The sequence below is a fragment of the Myotis brandtii genome, unplaced genomic scaffold (genome assembly GCF_000412655.1).
Source record: "Myotis brandtii unplaced genomic scaffold, ASM41265v1 scaffold482, whole genome shotgun sequence".
Lineage (NCBI taxonomy): Eukaryota > Metazoa > Chordata > Mammalia > Chiroptera > Vespertilionidae > Myotis > Myotis brandtii.
In genome coordinates, this window is record NW_005368420.1 from 205,373 (window position 1) to 226,915 (window position 21,543).

The window sequence follows — 21,543 nt, forward strand, 5'->3', positions numbered from 1 at the left end:
GCCTCTCGCGGAGACCTGCGCTGCCCGTAGGCTGCGTCTGTTCGGGCCGCGCCAAGGGAGCCCCGAGATCTCCCCGCGGGTGGAGGCTGAGGGGATAGTCCTCACGTACAGACTTTTCATTGCGGGAACCGGGCCTGGGGGGTTGTGTAACCAGCTGCGCCGGGTGTCCATGGAGAAAGAGGTCCAAAGAGGGGAGGGGGTCTGACACAAGGTCACCCCGCTCGAATCCGAACAGGCCTGATCCGAGGTTCCCAATGGCGAGGTCTTCGGTGGAGGAACAGCTGCTCTGGGCACACGTGGGCGGCGAGGGGGTTTGGGGAGGGGAGTGTCTTGGGCCCCAAATGGCGGTGAAGAGACGGGTAGTTGACGATGGAGGGTCCTGCGGGGCTGCTGCGAGGGCATGCGTTTCCCTCCTGCAGCCTGGCCGGTTTCCCCTGTGCGCGGTGGGTCCCCTCCATCCTTTCCGCCCACCTCAGCCCCAGGCTTTGTCAGACCTGGATGTCACCCGGCCGCCCCGGTTGTGGGGAGTCACAGGTTTGAGTCAGGGAGAAGCCCCTTCTCAGTAACGGGCATGTTCTGTAATTGGACAGTGGTGGGCCCTTTGGCATGTCCTTTCCTCTCAGATGGTTGTGTGGTCTTGGTCTGTCTCAGTTAATGGTGAAGAAGGCTTCAAGGTCAGCGGTTTTTGCAAAACTAGCTCGCGTTTTTAGCGTGGATGTTACTAAATGGAGGCTTCTCCGAATGGCTGAGATCATTTAACTTTTTTTTTTTTTTTGAAGGGGTAACAGTGTTTCTGGCACAATTGGTCTTGCTTTTATTTTTGTCATCTGTATGATGCTTTACTTCTCACATCTCATTTGATTCCAAAAACAATCCCGTGAGGTCAGTAATAATAGCCAATGTGTGTAGACTACTCATTATGTCACTCACTGTCCTTGCTTTTTATATGGGTTATCTTATTTAATCTTCACACACTCTCATGAGGTGGGTCGTTTTTTTCCAATCCCCCCCCCCCGCATTTTTTTTTTTTTTTAATAAATGAGGAAATGGGGCTTTACTGATGTGCTCATATGTCTGAAGTCATACAGCTAACATTTGGTGGAGCGAGGACCCGAACCCTGTGGACTGTCCCAGGCTCACCCTCTTAACCGTTGTGCTAGAAACCACCGCATTTTGAGCTGAAGATACTGACTTGCCACAGGTCACGCAGGCCGTGAGCGGCAGAGACAGGGCTCTGATTTTCACTTCCCCAGGGCCGCACCCTCAAGCCCTCCAGGATAAATTTTCAAAGGGCAAGGATGAACCCTACAAGGGCGACTGAGGGCAAGAACTGAATCCAGGGTTTGCAGTAAGTGGCTCCTTACAGTTCTGTGCAACGGCTGCCTGCAGACTTTTTATTTTTTTAACTAAAAAGATTCAACACTTTTTTGGGTATATAGTCATCTTTGTTATAATTCATAAGTTATAATACATTAGAAATGGCCGTCTTTAATAAAAGACATATAGGTTTTCATGGGCTTCTGTTTTCTGTTCGTTCAGTTATGTAGTTAGAAAAAACACTCTGAGAACGATGAAAAAGGCCAAGTCACATCTTCGTTTCATTGTGACAGTTTTCCGCCTCATTGGCATTCTGAAAGGGTCTCTGGTCTCCCAGGTTCAAGTCCGTACTGTCTTAATAAACCTGCCCATACTCGGCCTTCTGCAATTCCTTACAACTTTCAATGGGGCCATCTTGCCAATGGAACATTCTATTACTCTACCGGTTCTTAAGACAGATCTGGGGCTATGTCTGAGAATTGGCATTTATTGCCCCCTATTCCCTGTCCCCCTGTTCTCTAAAGGGCAGTTACTTATCTTCCAAAAATAGTATTATCACTCACTTTACCAACTCCTTGCCAATTAAAGGAACCAGAAGCATTGTTAATTGCCAAACTAAAGCCTCTTCTCTCCCAAATCAAGTTAGTTGGAATGTTGAGTGAAGGCAAATGATGCGAACACGTAGTGAAAGTCTTCCCCCAGAAGCAAGATTTAATATTTTTAAGAATAATTGGATTTCCACAATTGTTCTTGAGGACCAAAGAAAATGCCTTTGGTGCCCCATAAGTCAGTTAGAATTAATAGTGTTTTGAACTATCCAAGAAGAAAAACCTTGTCCATTTCACATGGATAAACATCAGGATATGTTAACCAGAAGTGACATGTCATATTCTTAAAAGTGAAGACAGAATTAGTAGCTTTTTTATAGTTATGTGGGAAGAAGATTAGAAGAGGCTTTTTAGGAATTCCCAGGCAATTAATATAAACTGATAGGACTAGGAAAAGAAAGGGTGCAGACTGTTGTTGACTTTTGACCTTCAGACTTTGGTACAGCCCCTGCTTTTGTGTTTAAATACATTAGTACCCCAAACCACTATCATTCCTTGCATTCAGACATTCATTAGCGGACAGTGAACAGCTCACTCATGGTGGTGCTTGCCCACCATCCACAAGTTCAAGGGCTGTCAGCATGGAGTGCTTATGTGTGTGCTGTCCCACTAGGTAGGTATTGTGGTTGTGAACTGAAGGCCAGAGATTAGCCTGCTCAGAGCTGGATTTGAACACAGGCATTCTCACAGGAGAGTCCAGCCCTTTGTAGATTTCAGATTCAGCAGCATCACTATCTTTGTATAGCATTATTTGTATTGCCAAGGTTTTAGGATTTTACAACTGTTGGACGGTCTTCAAGCTCTTGCTGAATATTGTTTGGGGTAGAAGTGGATTGGGCTGTAAGGGTGAATAATTGTGAAACTGTGGTGGGATGAGATGTGGGGAGTTTACATTCTAGAATCTATGTTTATAATAGTTTTTCTCTGCATAAATGCGATTAGTTGAAACATCTTGAGGATGCATCTTATTACTCATAAATTGGCAAGTTTGGGCATTGCATTTTTTGGTTTTTGAAAATCACCCATGGTCTTGCTAAAACACCTGCTTTATTATTCATTCTCCTTTTGCTAAAATGATTCTCATGTGCTATGTGGTTCTCAACCAATTTTGTACTCTGGTACGACCAGGGCTTTCTTCTACCATTATTAGTAGTTTTTAAATGTTTTTACTAGTAGTGGTTAGGGGAGGGGAGTGGTGGGAGTGATGGTCCAAATACAGGAATTGCTGGGTCAGCAATTGCAAAATAGAAACAGAGAAATGTGAAAGAGAAAATATTTCCAGTTTTTAGGATTGATTCATTCATATTCTCTCTCTCTCTCTCTCTCTCTCTCTCTTCTGGTACAAGATCCTTGTTCTAAACTGTTTTACTAGTTTGCAGTCTTCTTCTAGTCTGGATCAGGTATAACATATTTACCAGCTGTGTTTCCTGATTGATAATCACTTCTTTGGTGAGTTAGGACATTTTCCCCCTTCGGTGCCTGGCCAAACTCCAGGTAGAGAGAGAAGGATGGAGAGAGTGAGTGTATAAAAGAAGCTGGTTCCATGTGAGGATCTAAGGATTTGGAAATTTATTTTAAAGATAGCTCTGAATATTGTGTGGAGAAATAACTTAAATGGGGGGCAAATGTAGGATGTGAGATGATCAATTAGGAGACATTTTTATTTTTGAAATTTGACATCCCCCTCCTCATCTTGCACATTTAATTAAAGGCTTGTTGACTGAAAGTATGTTTCACTTACCATTTGTATTCTTGGTAAAAGCTAGGCTCCTATTCATAAACACTTAGGATTTTTAAGCAAAGGACATTGTACTTTAACTATGGAGCTATTTTGTATTCAGCCTTTTTCTAAATTGGAGCAATGTCTTTATTAGTCTCTGAAGCTCTTGTAGGAAGTGGAAACTCTGCAGGTTGTCATTTCAGCTGCTCTGGAGACTCACGGCAGCTGCAAGAACACAGAACTTAAAGCCTTTCCTTCTTTATTTGCAAGGCTGATCCCTTTCCTACTGTCAGTATCCCTAAGTAGGATTGGACACATTATTCCTAGGGCCTCTTCAGGGCAAGTAGACAGTAGGCTGCATGTGTCAGGGCCTGCAGCTGTCTGTCTATATCTCCAGGAAGAGGAGCTTCTGTTGGAAAGTGGCTTGCTCACTCATTCAGCAAAATTGATAGTCTGTTGCCAATGACTTGACATAATGTTTCCCAAATTTCTATCATTCTTTTACCTAATCTGATTATTTTAGCTTTATCTATATTATTATTTATGTAATATTTTTCTTTAAATAGATTTTTAAACTTAAATTTATTTTTAAAAAATCTAAATCATTGCCATTAATGGGAAACCTGTCACTTGCCCTGAGACAACAAAGCCATAAAAATAAGTACAATGAGCCCTAGCTGGTTTTGCTCAGTGGATAGAGCGTCGGCCTGTGGACCAAAGGGTCCAGGGTTTGATTCCGATCAAGGACACATGCCTTGGTTGCAGGCTCCTCCCCTGGTCAGGGCTCATGCAGGAAGCAACCAATCGATGTGTTTCTCTTACATCTATATGCCTCTCTGCCTTTTTCCTTTCTCTTTCACTCTCCCTAAAAATCAATGGAAAAGTATCCTCAGCCGAGGATTAACAAAAAAAAAGTACAATAAAAACAGAACTAAAAGTCTTAACTAGAGTCTAATACTTGTGAAACTGAATCTAAGATCTGTTCCTTCCTTGTGAACAAAAGACATTAGCAACTATTAAAGAAGTAGCAGGCTGACACCAAACTGAGACTACCTCCTTAATATAAAGGAAATAATAGAAAAGAAATCAACTTTCTCACTGTATTACCTAGTGCTGTCTGCAAGGACCACCTAAAAACATTTCGGTTGTGTTGGTACCTATGCTTTGGAAAACAACGCTTTAACTGATCTATCATCTTACTGTTTCCTCTGCATGATTTGTGTATGGCTGATTTTGATTTACTCTTGTTATTAAGGGAACAACATCAATCTTTATGGTCAAATCACAATTACCCTTAAGTTCGTTTTAAAAAGATTTACTAAAAAACAGACTTACATATCATATTTATGGGCCTGTTTTCTCCAAGGGGTACATAATTTATATTCTAGAATCAGTAATGTAAAATGAAAATAAACTTTTCCCAAAAGACTCAGCAACCAATTAATCAGTCATTAAGAGAGGCATCCAGGAAAGGGGAGCCTGATGGCAGGCTGCATGTGCTGGAGTGTCTCAATGAAAACTTCCAGGTGCAAGAAACAGACCCACTGATAGCTCAGGTACAGGGGGGTTGCCATGAACCCTTGTGGGAGCCCAGGGCAGGAATGCAGTGATTCAGGGCCTCATGGAAACTGGAAAGCTGTTAGGATCTGAAGCTTCTTTTTCAGATACTCATGTCTGCTTCTATCTGTGTGTCTTCTTTTCTCTGCTTGGTTCTTCAGGCTGTTTTTTAAAATTTTTTACTTTTTCGCTGCTTATTAATTTACTCAGGGCCCAACATCTTGGCTTTGTGGCCATACCAAGCTGTGGCTAGAGCTTAATCAGCGCTGCATTTCCCCTCCCCCAATTTTTTGATAAAGATAATTGAAATTTTTTAATTCTTTTAAAAAATATATTTTTAATGTATTTTTATTGATTTCAGAGAGAAAGGGAGAGGGAGAGAGAGATAGAAACATCAATGATAAGAATCACTGATAGGCTGCCTCCTGCATGCCCCCTACTGGGGATTGAGCCTGCAACCCGGGCATATGCCCTTGACCGGAATCGAACCCGAGACCCTTCAGTCCATAGGCGGACGCTCTATCCACTAAGCCAAATCAGCCAGGGCGAATTTTTTAAAATTCTTTTATAAATGTTATGTGAATGAAGAATCAAGAGATAAGTCCTTTTCTTCATTCCCCATCAGCTAACTTACATCCCTAACTAAGGCTCCTTCAAAAATGGAAATTCCTGAGCTGCTACTGGTAATCTCAGACTCATATTTATTGCTTTCCAAATGAGCTTTCTGAGTCCAGCTTTCAGTGCTGCAGTTTCAGATTATCAGGAAGAAACCTGATTTATCCAGCTTGGGTCAAATGTCCACCCCATTGGGCTACAATTACATGGTCTAGACATGGTCATCCAGCTCTACCCCTTCAGCAGAGGGCAGTCGAAACCATTTCCAGAGGAGAGGGCATGGGCAGGTAGGGACAACAATTTCAGAGCCTTGTCAGCTACAGAGGGAAAAGTTCAGTGTCCTTATAGTCCTTATAGTCCTGACTCTGGCTTGATCCATTTATGGGCAGATCTCAGATATGGCGTCTCATCAAAGATGTCTACTCTTTAAGAAGACTTCAGGATATGTTCTGTAAACCTGGATCTTTTAGGACTGAGTCAGGAGTAACTTAGAACTGACTCAGCATGAGGTCAGCATCAAGTATTTAGGAAGAACTGTCATTTATTGAGCTGAAGTATCTGTCGTATTTTGTAAAGGACAAATGAAGGCTTATTAGCTGAGCTAAGGATTTAAGAAAACTGGTATTACCTGCTGGGTATTCAGGCCAAGATTGTATGCTTTTAGAGTTCTTTGATTCTCCAATCTCTCTACCTGACTATTAGTCTTTGATCTTCCTTTATAGGTTGTGATTCCATTCACAATAAGACTCTTTTTGACCTCTTTTTCCTACATTGTGATTTCCTCCAGAGTAAGGCTTCTTTTTAATCTTCTTACCTAGCATTATTGGTGCTCACCAATATTAAGTGCATTGAGGACTAAAGAGATGAAACTTATGTATTTATGTGGCTGTCAGAAGTTTTAGTAATATATTTATTGGAGAAAAATTGAAACCATTAGGTAAAATGATAGTCTATTTCTGTTATTCAGAGCACTCTAGGCCACCACGACTATAGATTATTGTGAGTTGTCTATGCCTGCTCTATCCCTATGCTGATTTGGGACCTGCTTTGATGAACAGTGAGGAACCAGTAGTGGTAATAGATTAAGAACTGGTCTGTGTTCAGTTATCTTTCTTTCTTTCTTTTTTTTTTTTTAACCCATATATATAAAAATTTAAATTTTAAGTAAAATTTAAATAAAAGTATTAAATTTGGGATGAACTACATCAAGACTGTAATAAAAAAGTAGTGTTTCCTCTGCCCTGATGATACTAAGTTAATTTAGTGATTCTATCTTTATTAAATGTTATAGAGCAGATCACAGTCTGACTTTGGGCAATTTACTGAACTTCTAAACCTGTTTTTGTATCACTAATATGGGTCAATAACCACCACATTTAGCATCTTGCATTGTGCTAAACATTTGTGTTCAATAAATGGCAGCTACAATTCTTATAATGACTAATAAGACACATTATCTTTTTTTAATATATTTTATTGATTACAGAGAGGAAGGGGGGAGAGAGAGAGACAGAGGGAGAGAGAGAGAGAGAGAGAGAGAGAGAGAGAGAGAGAGAGAGAGAAACATCAATGTTGACAGAGAATCATTGATGGGCTGCCTCCTGCATGCTCCACACTGGGGATCAAGCCTGCAACCTGGGCATGTGCCCTTGACCAGAATCGAACCTGGGACCCTTCAGTACACAGGCCAATGATCTATCCACTAAGCCAAACCGGCCAGGGCAATAAACTATTTTTTAGAGCAGTTTTAGGTTTACAGGAAATGAGCAGAAAGTAGAGAGTTCCTATATATCCCCACACTCCTCCCCTCTACCCCTTTCTCTGTTATTAACATCTTGTATTAATGTAGTATATTTGTTAAAGTAGCTGAGCCAATAACTTATTAATAATTAAAGTACATAGCTTACTAGTTTACATTATGGTTCATTCTTTCATATATATATATATTTTTTTTTTAGAGGCCCGGTGCACATAAATTGTGCATAGGGGGTGGGGGAGGGTCCCCTCAGCCTGGCCTGCACCCTCTCGCAGTCCGGGACCCCTCGCTTCTTACCGCCCGCCCGCCTGCAGCGGAGGCAGGAGAGGCTCCCACCACCGCTATGCTCGCCAGCCATGAGCCCAGCTTCTGGCTGAGTGGCGCTCCCCCTGTGGGAGCACACTGACCACCAGGGGGCAGCTCCTGTGTTGAGCGTCTGCCCTCTGGTGGTCAGTGCGTGTCATAGCGACCAGTCCTTCTGCTGGCTGTTCTGCCGTTCGGTCGATTTGCATATTAGGGTTTTTTTTTCATATTAGGGTTTTATTATATAGGATATTTATTTCAGAGAGGAAGGGAGAAAGAGAAAGATTAATGATAAGAGAGAATAATTGATTGGCTGCCTCCTGCATGCCCCCCTACTGGGGATCAAGCCCACAACCCGGGCATGTGCCTGACCGGGAATCGAACCGTGACCTCCTGGTTCATAGATTGACGCTCAACCACTGAACCACGCCAGCTGGGCTGTGGTTCATTCTTTGTGTTGTACATTTTATGGGTTTTGGCAAATATATGATGACATGTATCCATCATCACAGTATCATACAGAATAGTGTCACTGTCTTAAATATCCCCTGTGCTCCACATATTCATTCCTTCTTCAGTCCCTGGCAACCACTCATTGTGTTAATTTTTGCCTTTTCCAGAATGTCACATAGTTGGAATTATATAGTATGTGGCCTTTATAGCTTTACAAATTGGCCTTTAAAATTTTCATTTATTGCCCTAGCTGGTGTTTCTCAGTGGTTAGAGCACCTGTCTGTCAACTGAAGGGTCCTGGGTTCGATTCTGGTCAAGGGCACATGCCTGGGTTGTGGGCCCGATCCCCAGTAGGGGACATGCAGGAGGCAGCCGATCAATGATTCTCTCTCATCATTGATGTTTCTATCTCTCTCCCCCTCTCCCTTCCTCCCTGAAATCAATAAAAATTTTATTTATTGATTTGAGAGAGAGAAAGAGAGAAACACCAATTTGTTGTTCCACTTATTTATGCATATTTTGGTAGATTATTTTATGTGCCTTCTACTGGGGATTGAACCTGTAACCCTGGTGTATTGGGACAATAGTCCAACCAACTGAGCTACCTGGCCAGGGCCACATTGGCTTTTTTAAAACACTTAGCAATATGCATTTAAGCTTCCTCCATGTTTTTTATGTGACTTGATAGCTCATTTTTTTTATTGCCAAGTAGTATTACATCATATGGATGTTCCTCCCTTTGTTTATCCATTAGCCTATTTTAGGGCATCTTGGTTGCTTCTAAATTTTAACAATTATGAATAAAGCTGCTCTAAACATTGTGTTCAGGTTTTTGTGTGGAAGTAAGTTTTCAGCTTATTTGGGTAGATACCAAGGAGCACAATTGTTGGATCATATGGTAAGAGTATGTTCAGTTTTTATCCATTTTTTTAAAAAATATATTTTATTGATTTTTTACAGAGAGGAAGGGAGAGAGATAGAGAGTTAGAAACATCGATCAGCTGCCTCCTGCACATCTCCCACTGGGGATGTGCCTGCAACCCAGGTACATGCCCTTGACCGGAATCGAACCTGGGACCTTTCAGTCCGCAGGCCGAGGCTCTATCCACTGAGCCAAACCGGTTTCGGCATGTTCAGTTTTTAAATAAACGACCAAACTGTCTTTCAAAGTGGCTGTACCAGTTTGCATTCCCACCAGCAATGAATGAGAGTTGTTCCTGCTCTCTCATTGTTGCAAAATAGGTTATTTTGAGTTATTTATGCCCCATCCTCTGCCTCTATGCTGATATGGGACCTTGTTATGCAAAGAGGGATCTGAAATTAGTATAGTAGGTTGTGGTTGGCCTGTGTTTAGTTATTCTATACTTAGAATTGACAGCTACCATTTCCCATTTAAAATACCTCTCATTTTCTTGTACATCTCATCTGGAAATAAATCTTGCTTTTGTTAGACTTTTGAATAATAACAGATTGCTCTTTTCCCCTAGCACAATTTTATAATGGGTCCCCGTATTCCTTAAGATTAGGAATGGATACATAGCTTATGGAACCTAGACGTTAGTTGTTCTTCAAAATCATTGCTAGTTTCAGTTTCAACCAATATTTGAAAGTGCTTTCTTCCTGCATCCTTGCCCACTCTTGATATTATTGGACTTTATCTCTTCCATTTCCCCCCACCTCCCATAGGTAAAACTTTATCTTATTTTCTAATTCAGAGAATTATACTTTGTGGTAAAGTAAGTATAACTCATTAAACATTTTATTCAAGGAACATTGTCTATTTGGTAAAATTTAAAGCTTGGATATTAGAAAGGGTTATTTTTTTTTTTTAAATTTAATTTTTGGGTGACTAAATCTGTTTATCATAGGTAAAAATATTAACGTCATCTATCATATAAATATGTTTGAATCTTCATTAAGGACTAATATAATTGATTATAGTGCTTTTGGATGAGAGATGGCTGTAGGGATATAAAGTGGTATTTTGGACCATCCTAGTCATTTAGAGTGAAAATGAGCTCTATGATGTTTGTTTTTATTGGTTTTAGAGAGAGAGGAAGGGAAAGGGAGAGAGAGAAATATCAGTTGGCTCCCTCCTACTTGCCTCCCCACTGGGGATTAAGCCTGAAACCTTGGCATGTGTCCTGACTGGGAATTGAATGGTGACCTCTCGGTGCAGGGGATGAGGCTTAACCAACTGAACCATACCTGCCAGGGCCATTGGTTGATTCTTGTACGTGCCTTGACTGGGAATCGATCCCACAACCTTGGCATATGGGGATGCAGCTCTAACCAACTGAGCTATCTGGCCAGAGCTCCATGATATGTGTGTATGTTTTTCCACGATGTTTTTAATACGGAATTATTATACTTTCTGAAACATTTGATACCAGCCTATGCATTTTTCATATTTGTTGTTGAAGGAATAAACTATCATAATTTCTGTTTTTATAGATTATCTTGATAATGGTAATAATAAAATGGCAATTCAACAAGCAGATAAATTATTGAAGAAACATAAGGATCTTCATTGTGCTAAGGTAAGTTCATTTGCCCTTGAACTTACATTTGTTGTGTTATATATTGTAATTTTGACTTTAAGTGAGAAAGATGTTTAATCTCTTTAGTAATTTTCAGAATATTTTCTTGATCACTTAAATGCCATGAGTAGTATTGAGTTAAAAGCTAGCTATTTAATTCTTTGAACATAACTTATCTAATTATTTTATTTTCACAGTCTTTTAAGCGATGTTTTGCGTTCTCTCTCTCTCTCTCTCTCTCTCTCTCTCGCCCTCGCCCTCTCCCTCTCTCCTCCATTGATTTTTTTCCATTGAGTTTTTAGAGAGAGGGAAAATAGAGAGAAGTATCAATGTGAGAGAGACACATTGATTGGTTGCCTCCTACACCCGCCCCAACCAGGGCCGGGTCCCAGGAGGAGCCTGCAACCAAGGTATGTGCCCTTGACCAGAATCGAATCCGGGACCCTTCTGTCCGCAGGCGGACGCTCTATCCACTGAGCCAAACTGACTAGGGCTCTCTTTCTCTTCTTTAATCTTCTTCCGAGGACATGCTTATTGCTTTTTGAGAGAGAGAGAAAGAGAAACATTGATTCGTTGTTCCACCTATTCATGCATTCATTAGTTGCCTCTGGTATGTTCACCTACTAGGGATTAACCCAAAACCTTGGCCTATCGGAATGATGGTCTATCCAACTGGGCCACCTGGCCAGGGCAGGGCTTGCATTCTTAACATGGCTGAAATAGGAAAGAATCTTTTTTTCTTAAAAATATTTTATTGATTTTTTACAGAGAGGAAGGGAGAGGGATAGACAGTTAGAAACATCGATGAGAGAGAAATATCAATCAGCTGCCTCCTGCACACCTCCTACTGGGGATGTGCCCGCAACCAAGGTACATGCCCCTGACCGGAATCGAACCTGGGACCCTTCAGTCCGCAGGCCGACGCTCCATCCACTGAGCCAAACCGGCTAGGGCTAGGAAAGAATCTTGATCTGTTCATTTTTTAGTAAAATGGTTTAGTTGATTAACAATCTAGATATACCTTACATCTTGTGCTTTCAAATTGGCTTTCTATGGTTCCTTTTCATTCCTTTTCAAACTGATTCGTCTTTTCTTTCTGTCAGGTGTTAAAGGCCATTGGATTACAGAGAACTGGGAAGCAAGAGGAAGCCTTTACCTTGGCACAGGAGGTGGCAGCCCTTGAACCCACAGATGATAACTCGCTGCAGGCACTGACTATTCTTTACCGGGAGATGCATCGTCGTAAGTTTCTTTCTTTTCCTTGGTGTTAAACCTGAGCTTAAGTTTTTGGTTATTTCTGATTGAGTTCTCTATTTGTCTGATTTGCTTATCACTCATGATTTGAGTGGATGGCAAAGGTAAAATAATGCATTAACCATGATTTCTGAAGACTGTAGACAGAAATTTTTTCCAGTGTATTAGGATCCTTGAATTGAAATGATCACTTGAGTTTCATTTGTGGCATTATGATTTGCTAAGTGGGAGAGTTACCCTTTTATCACCTTTTTTTTAAAAATAAAAAATTTTAATATCTTTTTATTGATTTCAGAGAGGAAGGAAGAGGGAGAGAGAGATAGAAACATTAATGATAGAGAGAATCATTGATCAGCTGCCTCCTGCCCACCCCACACTGGGGATTGAGTCTGCATCCTGGGCATGTGCCCTGACCCTGACCAGGAATCGAACCATGACCTCCTGGTTCATAGGTTGACACCCATCCACTGAGTCACGTTGGCTGGGGTCACTTTTTTTTTTTAATATATATTTTTTATTGTTTGTTTGTTTGTTTTTTTGAAAGGAAGGGAGAGAAACATTCATCTGAGAGTGTAACATCCATTGGCTGCCCCCTTCATGCTCCCTGCTGGGGATCAAGCCTGAAATCTGGGCATGCTCCCTGACCAGGAATCTAACTGGCAATCCCATCCCCCATGCACAGGACGATGCCCAACCAACTGAGCCACACTGCCTAGGCCAGCAGTGGGCAAACTACGGCCCGCGGGCCGGATTCGGCCCGTTTGAAATGAATAAAACTAAAAAAAAAAAGACCGTACCCTTTTATGTAATGATGTTTACTTTGAATTTATATTAGTTCACACAAACACTCCATCCATGCTTTTGTTCCGGCCCTCCGGTCCAGTTTAAGAACCCATTGTGGCCCTCGAGTCAAAAAGTTTGCCCACCCCTGGCCTAGGCCACTTTTTTCACTTTCTAATATATAAAAATTCAAATATAGACAAAAACAGAGAGTGGCATAATAAATCCCATTGTATTAATTACCCATCTTTAGTAATAATTGGTACATGATCAATTTTATCTACACTCCTCCCCTTGCTAAATTATTTCTAAGCATATTCTAGATGATCTGCCATTTCATCTGTAAGAAAGCTTTTTGTTGATTTCTTGAATATTTTATTGTGAAATAATAGTTGTTTTTCTTAATACATATTATAGAAGAATATATTTGATATAACACTTAACAGTTTGATGAACTTACTGCTCAACTTTATAGAAATAGAGTATTATCAATGCTAAGAATACTTCCTGTGTGTTCCTCATCAATCTCATGTCCCCGTTTATCTTCCAAGAGATACTTGCTGTCCTAAATATTTTTTACTCTTTTGCTTTTCCTTAAATTTTTACCACATTTGTTTTTCTGAGTAATGAATGATTAGTTTTGCTCAATGTTGAACTTAATATAAAAAATTAAATGCTGTTAAGATTTAAGTTATACTTCAATAATGAAAGAAAATCTTATTTCTCTTTATCTTAGCGGAGTTAGTTACAAAACTTTATGAGGCAGCTGTGAAGAAAGTTCCTAGTAGTGAGGAATATCACTCTCACCTCTTCATGGCCTATGCCAGAGTGGGCGAATACAAGAAAATGCAACAGGTAACTTGATCTCCAGACCTCTTGGGCTGCGGGATTTGCTATTAGGGATCAAAGTCTCTTTAATGTGATTTAACTGCAGTGATGTGTGTATCTGTAGAACTGAATTATGTATTTGTGTGTAGAGATCAGCCAATTATTTTCTTTGTGTTTTTTAAAAATAAGCTGTTGTTCAAGTTTTAAAAATGTTTCCTTTGGGGGAAATTTGGTTGTTCCTCTTTTGTGGCCTGATGGTATATGTTTTGTCTGGTTCTGGTAAGTTGGCTTCAACTTCCCCTGCAACAGATTGCTGTTACAGTTTCAGAAAATGGGCAGAAATCTCAGAGCAAAAAATGAACAGATCATAGAAAGATTAACTTTAAAGTTTACATCTAATTTGTAATTATTTATAGCCTGATGAGATTTTTAAGTCCACGGGGGTGGGGCGTGAGGGGAATCCCCATTGCTTGGGATACTTGTTCTTTTTTTTTTTTTTTTTTTTTTTTTTGGCCAGTTCGCACATTTTAGGTGTTCCTTGTATTCCTGTAAAGGAGCCTCATTGGTGCACGTTTGGACTAATGAGTGGGTAAAGCGGACATCTCCGAGAAATGAGACCTGCACTGATAAACCCATGCATAGAGAGTTATGATGTCAAGCTAGTACTTTTTTTATTTAATGAATTTACATGCCTTACTTTTTATTCCAAGCTAGTATTTTTTAAAAAAATGCCTTGTTTGTGGGTGTAATGTTTTCTGAAGGCAGAACTTTCTTACTTGTCTTTGTTTTATTCCAGCGGTTCTCAACCTGTGGGTCGCGACCCCTTGGGGGTCGAACAACCCTTTCACAGGGGTCACCTAAGACCATCGGAAAACACATATATAATTACATACTGTTTTTTGTGATTAATCACTATGCTTTAATTATGTTCAATTTGTAACAATGAAAATACATCCTGCATATCAGATATTTACATTACGATTCATAACAGTAGCAAAATTACAGTTATGAAGTAGCAACGAAAATAATTTTATGGTTGGGGGTCACCACAACATGAGGAACTGTATTAAAGGGTCGCGGCATTAGGAAGGTTGAGAACCACTTTTTATTCTTTAAGTATCAAGTTACAATAATCAGGGAGGGTGGAAGATACTATATTAATATAAATCCTTAAAATTAATTTTCTATGTGCTTACCTAAGTTTTTAAATATATATATATATTCTTTTTTTTCTTAATCCTCACCTGAGGACATGTTTTTATTGATTTTTGAGAGAGGAAGAAGGAAGGAGAGAGAGACACATCGATGTGAGAATGAAACATCGAATGGGTTGCTTCCCATACATGCCCGATGGGGAATCCAACCTGTAACCTAGGCATGTGCCTTGCCTGGAAATAAAACCCTAACCTGTTTGGTGTATGGGACAGTCCTCAACCAATTGAGTCACCTGGTTAGGCAGTTTTGTATCTTGATTTTTGGAGATATTGCTTCGATGTGGCTTAACAATTACAGTTCCTTTTTTAATTTTTAAAAAATTTCAGAGCCTAGGCAAATTATTTATTTATTTAAATTGATTGGAGAGAAAGATCAATTTGTTTTTCCACTTATTTATGCATTCATTGGTTAATTCTTGTATGTGCCCTGACTGGGGATCGAACATGCAACCTTGGCATATCAGGACTATGCTCTAACCATCTGAGCTACCTGCCCAGGTTAACAACTACAGTTCTTTAATATGTTTTTACCTATATCTTGCTTTTGCATTATTCTAGTTTCATGTATTGAAAGAATGGAGTTCTCTAGTGTTTAATGTTTTAGAATAGAAGGCTTAATTTTTATTCTACCTGTGTTGCTGTTTATGGTAGTTACAGTTTTTTAGCTTATATGTATGTTTATTTTGAAAGTGGTATGTCAGTCTAAGGTAATAGGTATTTTACAAATTAAATGTCATGCTTCATGCAGGTGAGGGCTTCTGTTTTGTTTATTGCTGAATCCTCAGCTCCTCGAAAGCATCTGCACAATAAATATTTGTTAAATAAATGAATGATTTTCATAAACTGGTGGAGGTAAGGGAGGAAGCCAGAGAATCAGAAAACTTCTACTTCCCCAGTGACATCTCTGGCAGGTACTATTTAAAATCCCCTTGAATGAAGAGTTTCTAGTCATTCACATTGTGATTAGACTTTCCTTTTTCTGTAAATGACATTTTGGTTCTCTGAGTCACGAGTTTACAGCCATGGTTTTCAGACTCGTCTATCTTCAAAAGTTTTGTGTATCAGCAGAATATTAGTGTCTGTAAGATAGGGTGTGGACATGACAATTTGTCTTTTATATTAAAAATTTATATTTTATATCCTATTTCTTTTTATTTTTGCGTGTCATTATAAAAGTGTTTTCTTTCCCCAAATTATCAAGTAAAATTAACACTTTACATTCCATTCCTACTGAGTTTGGTGTTGGAAGTACGGACCTCAAACCATCTTGAACTCTCCTTCTACTCTGTCTATCTGTTTTGTCTCAAGGTCATCTTCATTCTACCTCCACAGTGTCTTTGAGGTCTCTTTCCTATTTTATTTATTTCATCCTGGTTTAGTTCCTCATCACCTCATGTCTTCTGTCGTCCTATTTTCCTTTTTCACTGCTAAAATACTCTTCTGAGAAGAGTATAGCTATATACACATTAGTTCCTTACTCCTTCAGACTCCTTTTGAATGCCTTATAACAAAGGTACCTCAGTCTACCTTTTAGCCCTTTTCCCTACTACTCACTCTTCTTAATCCTTTGGTTTAGCCAAATGTCCTACTTGTTCTTGTCAGCATGTTTTTCTTTGATTAATGTTTTTATTCAGACTAATATTGTTCCTACCTAGAATTGATTCATTCATCCAAATATTTTCCCACATATTTGTATTTGTATATATTTCCTTACTTCCCATCTTTGCCTATAGACATTCTGTTTAAAACTTTAGGGTCCACCTGAAAGACTGCTACTTTGGAGAAGGCTTAATTGATAAAATTCCCTTCCCTACTTTTCCTTAAAGAAAGAAGAAAGGAATAAGGAAACTTAACCTTGCTTTTCTTAGAAACAACCTAGCATGGTGTTTTTGTATAGGATGTTTACTGCCAAATATATTTTAGTCATGTGTATTTGTCTTATCTTTCCCTAGCTTTTATTTTACTTTTTTATTAATTTGAGAGAGAAACATTGATTTGTTGTTCCACTTATTTATGATTCATTGGTTGATCTTTTTTTTTCTTAGGGAGAAACATTTGATTTGTTGTTCTGCTTGTTTATGTGTTCATTGCTTGTATGTGCCCTGACCAGGGATTGAACCAGCAACCTTGGCATATTGGGATGATGCTCTAGCCAACTGAGCTATCTGGCCAGGGCTTATATTTCCCTAGCTTTTAAGTGTCTTTGAGACTGGGACACAATCTTTGTTTCCTTGGCAGGAATAGGCATTTCCTTAATAGAAGCTCCATGAAATTTTTAAAGTGGATTGAAGATAGGCAAAAGATCAAAACAAAAAAGAAAGTAACTGTGATTATTAGGTGACTGAGTTCATAGCATTGATTACTACTTGGCTAATTATGGATAGATCTTCTGTTACATATTAATAGATCTATTTTGCTCTTTTTAAAAAAATATATATTTTGATTTCAGAGAGGAAGGGAGAGGGAGAGAGAGATAGAAACATCAATGATCAGAGAGAATCATTGATTGGCTGCCTCCTGCATGCCCCCTACTGGGGATTGAGCCAGCAACCCAGGCGTGTGCCCCATTCGGGAATCTCCTGGTTCATAGATCAATGCTTAAGCACTGAGCCACACCGGCCAGGTGCTCTTTCTTTTTATGCCCCTGCTTTTAAATACAGTATTTGTATACTGTATATTTCACAATGAAAGGGTTCAGTTCTAATTAATGGTGTCTTCAAAGAACCTGATTATTTTCCTGACCTAAGAAATTTTTCAATTATGTCAGTAATTTTTTCTAATTTTAAGTTTTAAATATACTGTCTAGATTTCTTTGTTTTACTATAACTGGTTAGTATCTTTTCATCAGTAAAGTTTGTTTACTTATGTACATTCATAACCCAAATTTTGTGTTTGCTTTGGTATTCTATTTGGACTATGTTGTATTGCAGTATTTTCTAGAAATACTGGGTTTTATTTTACTTTATTTATTTTCTAAATATATTTTTATTGATTTCAGAGAGGAAGGGAGAAGAGAGAGAGATAGAAGCATCAATGATGAGAGAGTGTCATCGATCAGCTCCCTCCTGCACGCCCCCTACTGGGGATTGAGCCCGCAACCCGAGCATGTGCCCCTGACTGGAATCAAACCCGGGACCTTCCAGTCCACAGTCCCAACGCTCTATCCACTGAGCTAAACCAGCTAGTGCTGGAAATACTGGGTTTTAATTTGAGAAAATATGTTTCAAAGGTGAAATATTCTGATGTAAAAGTTCACACTTGTGATTACCTATATTGCTAGCCAAAATATAATATCCATCAAGTCACAGCACTTATAGGAACTGGGATATGTAAACGTGTTGTTATTCTCCTAGATATCTTGCCACATATCTAGATCATTAACTGCCCTCTGTATGATCTTTTCTAAATTAAATATTTATGGCTCTCTGTCTTTCAGGCTGGCATGACTCTATATAAGATTGTCCCCAAAAACCCTTACTACTTTTGGTCTGTGATGAGCTTAATTATGCAAGTGAGTATGGCATTCACAATGGGATTGAGATTTGTTTTTATATTTGTATATAGTTACTGTCCTTAAGGTATCCTGTGAACGTCTTGGGTAGTCATGTGTTGTAGCATGTCTCAAACAGGGGCTTTCCATATTGTCAGTTGACTTTTTGAGTTGGGGAGTTTTGGTATTCTTTATGAGTTGGTATATTGGTTTATTTGTGTGTAGCACAGACTGTATTTCCCCTGAATCTTAGATTCATTACTGGGTTATTTGATCAAGTATGTACCCTGAGATGTTAGATATTTTGACCTGACGTTTGTCTTTAAGACAATATTGTTGGTTAGTGCATAGGTTATTGAACTGGGTGACCTTGTTTTATCACTTTTGCTTTCTGAGCCTTGGTTTGCTCTTTTACAGAATGGAGATGCTTATCTCCCAGAGCTACTGTAAGGACTGAAATGAGATATGTTGTAGGAGAGGATGGGGAGGTAGGAGTTAAAATGTAGCAGTTAAGAACAGAGAGCCTCTGGGTTTAGCCAAGTCTGCGTTCAAATACTGGCTTCACCTCATGTCTTGGAGTGCAGTGGGGAATCTCATCATTTTATCTATAAAATAAGCATAATAGCTACCCTGAAAGGTTGTTTACAGGGGATAAATGAACTCTGAGCAGAATCTGGCAGTGTTAAAATTATTAATATCATTCATTGATTTTAATTACCAATCTAAGGTAATTGTAGCTAATAGTAAGCTGTATAAACAATTGGCATTTCTCTTCCAAAGTATGAACATCTCAAAACATCTGAAAGGCTTTTCAAACACTTGGTGATACTCTTTGTATATAATAAACAGTATAGGCATACTCCCTCTTAACATATTTCTAGAAAAATGTTTGAATAATCTATTTAAAAGTTAGGTCATGTGGAAACTCAGCATTTCAAGATTGCATAGGATAATGAATTTTTAATAAAGAAATCTCTTGTAAAGCAAACCACTCTAGTGTATCTTTTTGGCAGGTTCAAATTAGGCCTAATATTTGACATAGTATAATGATAATTATGTGCTGGAGTCATAGTAATGGTCTGCATGGTAATATAAATAGTGCAGGCAGGGAGAAATTAGAATGAAACATTTATTATTTTCTCTTCTAGTCTATATCAGCACAGGATGAAAACCTCTCAAAAACAATGTTTCTGCCCCTTGCTGAGAGAATGGTAGAAAAAATGGTGAAAGAGGACAAGATAGAAGCTGAGGCTGAAGTGAGTAATTTAAGCCCTACTTTTGAATTTGTATGATTTTGATATTGTTACAATAAATATTATAATATTAAGAACTGTTGTTTTATTCTAGTTAAGAGAGCTGGGTCTTCACTCTTGCCCTTTGTGTAAATGTGAAGCTTTGGAAACCCCAGCTTAGACAATGAACATGGAGCTGTTTCAGCAAGTACTCTAGTCTGAGATGTATATAGATAGGGAAGACTCTGTTGTCTGATTCTTACTGTTAATTTCATCTCATTTGAGAATAGTGTCCTTTTCTATTAGATAACTTTTTAAAAACATACAAATGACTATTTTTTCTTTTTTAATTACAGTTGAGATTCAATATCTTATATTAGTTGCAGGTGTACAGCATAGTGGTTAGATGTTTATGTAATTTATGACGTTATTCCTCCTCCCCCCTGATAAGTCTAATATCCATCTGGCACAATACATAGTTATTACAGTATTATTGACTGTATTCCCTGTGCTGTACTTTACATCTCCATGACTGTCTTTTTATTATTGAAAAGTTTCAGTGGTTGCACTTGTTTGTTTTTCTGTAAGGTTGAACTTTATTATATGATCCTGGAGCGTTTGGGAAAGTACCAGGAAGCCTTAGATGTCATCAGAGGAAAATTAGGAGGTAATTTTGAAAGTTTTAAAGTATTTTTTCCTGCTTAAACATGAAAAATGTTTATTGTGGAAAATTTCTTTCTCATAGAGAAACAGAAAGATATAAAGACATAAAAAAGTCACTTATGATCATTTTATGTTCTTTCAGACTTTTCTGTGTCGTACATTTATTTATTTTTAAAGTATATTTTTAATTGAATTTATTAGGGTGACATTGGTTAATAAAATATTTAGATTTCAGGTGTACAGTTCTGTAATACATCATCTCTATTTTGTATTGTGTGTTCACTACCCCACCCAGGTCAAGTCTCCTTCCATCTCCATTTATCCCCCTTTTATCCTTTTCTACCTTCCCCCACCGCCCTTTCTCTCTGGTAATCACCATATTGTTGTCTGTGTCTGTGAGTGTTTTTTGTTTATTTGTTTTAAAAAAACGATGTGAGAGAGAAACACTTTGACTGGGGAATGAATCGGCAATCCAGGTATGTGCCCTGGCCAGGAATTGAATCTTTTCATTTACAGGACAATGCTCCAACCTACTGAGCCACCTGTCCAGGGAGTGACAAAGATTTTTGCTTCCTAACTATTTAAACATGTGTGATGATTTCGTTAGGAGAAATTCTTGGAAATGCAGTTATTGCCTCAGTAAACCTGGTTGGTTTTTTTGTTTGTTTGTTTTAAAATATATTTTTATTGATTTCAGAGAGGGAGGGAGACACCCACTATTGGGGATCGAGCCTGTAATCTGGGCATGCGCCCTGACTGGGAATCGAACCCTGGCCAGGTTCATAGGTCGACGCACAACCACTGAGCCACACTGGCAGGGCTAAACCTGATTTTTTAATTGTGCTTTTACAGTCTTTGGGACTAACTAAATTATAGATGAATAGCTTCAGTTCTCTCATTGGGTAGTCATTAAAAAACTTTGTTTCATACAAATATGTAATATATATCTTTTATTAGAGTGCAGTCATAGAACTGTTACACTAAATGATACTTAACTAGTTATATAAAACTAGAGTCCTGGTGCACGAATTCGTGCATGGGTGGGGTCTGGCCAGCCTGCCCCGATGGGGGCCCATTGGACTGGGCCAGTGGGGGTGAGGGGCTGTGGGCGGTTGCAGGGGGCTGATTGCTACCACAGTGTGCATCATAGCCACTGGTTGTTCTGGTCGTTCCGCCGTTCAGGTCGCTGGGCTTTTATATATATAGACTAGAG

The 21,543-nt window shown here is 39.1% G+C and overlaps 1 protein-coding gene across 2 annotated transcripts in view; it reads left to right on the forward strand.

Annotated features, from left to right (window-relative positions):
- Positions 1–21,543, forward strand: part of NAA25 (N(alpha)-acetyltransferase 25, NatB auxiliary subunit) — a 61,942-nt gene that overhangs the window by 820 nt on the left and 39,579 nt on the right. For both annotated transcript variants that reach the window (XM_005876219.2, XM_014547736.1), the window contains exons 2-7: positions 10,784–10,869; positions 11,973–12,111; positions 13,640–13,758; positions 18,382–18,456; positions 19,584–19,691; positions 20,256–20,334. In XM_005876219.2, the coding sequence (XP_005876281.1) occupies positions 10,784–10,869; positions 11,973–12,111; positions 13,640–13,758; positions 18,382–18,456; positions 19,584–19,691; positions 20,256–20,334 (606 nt within the window). The remainder of the gene's footprint in view (positions 1–10,783; positions 10,870–11,972; positions 12,112–13,639; positions 13,759–18,381; positions 18,457–19,583; positions 19,692–20,255; positions 20,335–21,543) is intronic.